This window comes from Corvus brachyrhynchos, unplaced genomic scaffold (assembly GCF_000691975.1).
Source record: "Corvus brachyrhynchos isolate BGI_N302 unplaced genomic scaffold, ASM69197v1 scaffold1103, whole genome shotgun sequence".
Classification (NCBI taxonomy): Eukaryota; Metazoa; Chordata; class Aves; order Passeriformes; family Corvidae; genus Corvus; species Corvus brachyrhynchos.
In genome coordinates, this window is record NW_008236980.1 from 68,998 (window position 1) to 72,605 (window position 3,608).

Genomic DNA, 3,608 nt, shown 5'->3' on the forward strand with positions numbered 1-3,608 from the left:
TTCCTGCTGCGCCTGGCCGGGAAGAGGGGACTGGATTTGGGGGGAATACAGCCCCAATGGCTTTAAAACAGGAGTGTCCTACAAAAGCAATCCCCATGGAAGTGTGCCGAATTGGATCTTGGGCCGGATCCATGGTAGTGCAACAGGGCCCAAAGTCTCAATCCGCTCATTTCCCAAACCACCGGCTCGGTCCTGAGGGGAGGGATCTGGCCCGGCCCCCTCCTGCTTCCATCTATCCAGGTATCTCACTCCCAAACTCAGCAGGTGCCCCGGGGCAAGGAATCTGCCTCTGGAATGAGACAGGCTGAGGTAGGGAACTTTAGTGCCTCAGACCCTCTCAGGCCCCGTGGGGCAAAGCTTCTCCCAGCCACAAGCACGCGATTCCAGCACAATCCATCCTCCAGACACCACCACTGTGTCACCCCAGAAGGGATTTTTCCAGCTGTCTCCTCTGATCCCAACTGCCCGATGACGGCCTCCTCCATGGATTATCCCACTGGGATCACTCCACCCCTTTCCCCTGCACTAAAGGGCCGAAATCATGAGGTCGTCCTGCTTGGCAGGGCTGGTGCCGTGTCCGGAGGGGGTGGAAGTCCGGATTTTGTCCGTGGCCAGGCATTCCTAAAAACCCGTGGGAGTGATATCCATGAGTTCTCCGGATGAACTAAGGGGGAAAGAGGGCGACACGGAGATTCCCGACGAAGGATCCGTCGACCCCGCAAACAACCTCGGGGGCTTTGGGACTAAGTTGGGCTCGTACTGCGCCCTCAGCAGGATCTCCTGGTCGCTGACGGATTTGGGAATCTCCGCAAAGTCGCTGGAGCTGTCCGACACCATCATGCAGTAAATGTCCTGGAAGGAGCTGCTTTTGCTGTCCAGGTTGAAGAGGCTGTCGATGAACTCGGCGAATTCCAGCACCTGGGGGCTGGGAACGTCGGCCAGGCGGCCGTTGTGGAGCGCCGGCTCTTCCCGAGGGGACAAGGACGCGCGCTCCCCATCGCTCCCGGTGCCCTCGGCACTGCAGCGGCGCTGGGGGGTGGTGCCGCCGCTGTTGAGGACGTTTTCCGGGGGCTGCGTCTCCTGGGAATGCTTGGAGAGGCTGTCGGCAGCCAGCAGCTCTGTCCGGGAGCTGAGGGAAGGGTTTTCCTCAGGGATAACGGGGTCTATATAAAAGCAGTGCGTCTCGTCCTTCTCCATGACCGCATGGAGGCTGGGGGAGCCCCGGATGCTCCGGAAACCGGAGGAGCGCCGGGAATCGAAGCTGTAGATGGATTCGTTGTCCGAGAGGCTCTCCATGGTGGCCAGAGGGGCGCGGCGGTCCTGGAGCTCCATGGAGAGACGTTCCTTAGTGTCCAGGAGAAGCAGCTCCACGGGGTCTTTCTGCACGGGAGAAAGCGGCTTCGTCTCGTAGAACCCCTCCAGGCTGATTTCTGAATGGGATTTGCTCCTGCAACGGGAAACAGAGAACGTGAGGCTGCAGAATTCCAGAACAGCCAGAGGATCCAAGAGTTCCTCACACAGCTCCTCCAACCAGAGGCATCCACAACTCCCGGGAATCTCTTCTCGCTCTGTCCTCCCAGCTGGAAATATCACAAATGGATTCTCCCTCTGCAAACTCTGATTGTTGCCCTTCTCCCTTTTTTCCTGGCTCAGTAAATCCTTCTCTCCTGCCCAGAGAGGCTGTGGACTATCCCTGACAGGTTGGATGAGGCTTGGAACAACCTGGGCTAGTGGAAGGTGTCCCTGCCCATGGCAGGGCTGGAACTGGGTGATCCTTAAATCCCTTCCAACCCAAACCGAATTTGGCTCCAAGTTTCACCTTGGGAAAACCCCACCCATCTGGATAAGGAGAAAAAAGGAAGTTTCTTCCATGCCTTTTTCCGACCTTGCTGCACTCCAATTCCTAAGCAACACAAGGGATTCCCCCCCCCCGACATTCCACAAGACATCCTGAAGCTTTAACTCCCACAAAGGCAGCCCATGCAGCTGTCTTTCCCACAAACATGGATCACAATGCTCCAAGAGGTAGAGGACCCACACCTGGAGCCAATATTTCATGGAAAATCCCTCCTTACTTGGTACTGCTGTTCCTTCTGTCTGCTGGGATGGCTCCAGTTCCGATCTGCACAGAGGGGCAGCTGGGCAAGGGCTGGCTCTGGAATATCAGCTCTGGGGTGAGATCCACTTCCGTAGGACTCACCATCACTTTGGCTGCGGAAAGCAGAGCTGTTTTCCCCTTGTTGTAGTTCTCCAAGACCTGTCCAGGGAAAGCAGAGGAACAGCAGGGATTGACTGGAGGCTTTCCAACAGCTGCATTGGCCTCTTTCTTCCCAGAGCCTTCTGGAAGCACGGGGAGATATAGGATTAGATGGATAAATCCTGACATATCCCCAGATGTCACCTGGGCTCCAGTTTAATGGCAGCTCCTGGAATGAACCATTACCACCCAACCTCATGTCATTCTGACATTAAACGTGGAAACAGGAGCTTCTGGGACTTTGGGAATTCCATTCCCAAACCTCACCACGCTCCACTCCAACATCCCATGCCACAGCTGAGCGGGAGCATCCCCTTTCCTCCTCTTCTCCAAAATAAATGGCCTGGTGTATTTAACCAGCAGCATTCCAGGGCAAGGCCGGCCTGTGCCGGTGTTTTTTGGGATGGCAATTCCCTGCCTTACCTTGTTGAGCCCTTCCATGACCACATAGGGGAGGTGTTCGTGCAGCATGGCCGGGGAGATGATCACCTCGTTGAAGGCCTTGTTGTCCCCCCAGATGGCAAAGTAAGTGGGATCTTCCTGCTCACAGCAGCTGGAAAAAGGGTCCAGACAACAGGGAAAACAGGATGGAAGAGCAGGGGGGTGTTTCGGCATGCGAAAACATCAGGATGCAGAGGGAGAAAAAGGAAAAACAGAGGGAAGAGATGTTAAAATACATACTGCTCCAAAATTCTGCATTATCCAACAGGGACATGATTATCCAGTGCCCAAATGAGTTCCAAGAGAGCTGCAGAGGAACTTTGGACAAGGGCCTGGAGTGACAGGACAAGGGGGAATGGCTTCCCGCTGACAGAGTGTGGGTTTAGATGGGATATTGGGAAGAAATCCTTCCCTGTGAGGGTGGGGAGGCCTTGGAATGGATTTCCCAGAAAAGCTGTGGCTGCCTCATCCCTGGAAGTGTTCCAAGCCAGTTTAGATGGGGCTTGGAGCAACCTGGGATAGTGGAAAGGTGTCCCTGCCCATTGCAGGAGGTAGAACTGGGTGATCTTAAGTCCCTCCCAACCCAAACCATTCCAAGATTCCATGTGCTGGTTTAGATTAGATATTGGAAGATATCTAATCCTCTTCCCTGTGAGGGTGGTGAGACTGGAAAACTGGAATGGATTTCCAAGGGAAGCCGTGGCTGCTCCATCCCTGGAATTTTTAAAATCCAGGCTGGACTTGGCTTGGAGCAACCTGGTCTGGTGGAAAGCATCCCTGCCCATGGATCTCCACAGTCCCAACCCAAACCATTCCCTAGTTCCACCAGCACAGACACAACCACTGTCCCCGTGAGACAGCGGGGAAGAAAATCCGCTTCTCCTTGTGTCAGAGAGAGTTTTCCAGCAGG

The 3,608-nt window shown here is 55.0% G+C and overlaps 1 protein-coding gene across 1 annotated transcript in view; it reads right to left on the reverse strand.

Annotated features, from left to right (window-relative positions):
• Window positions 1-6: 6 nt before the first annotated feature.
• Window positions 7-3,608, reverse strand: part of DAGLA (diacylglycerol lipase alpha) — a 50,783-nt gene continuing 47,181 nt past the window's right edge. The window contains exons 21-23 of the mRNA XM_017728632.1: window positions 2,681-2,822; window positions 2,076-2,257; window positions 7-1,447 (exon numbers count right to left, since the gene is read on the reverse strand). Coding sequence (XP_017584121.1) covers window positions 622-1,447; window positions 2,076-2,257; window positions 2,681-2,822 — 1,150 coding nt within the window. The 3' untranslated portion in view covers window positions 7-621. The remainder of the gene's footprint in view (window positions 1,448-2,075; window positions 2,258-2,680; window positions 2,823-3,608) is intronic.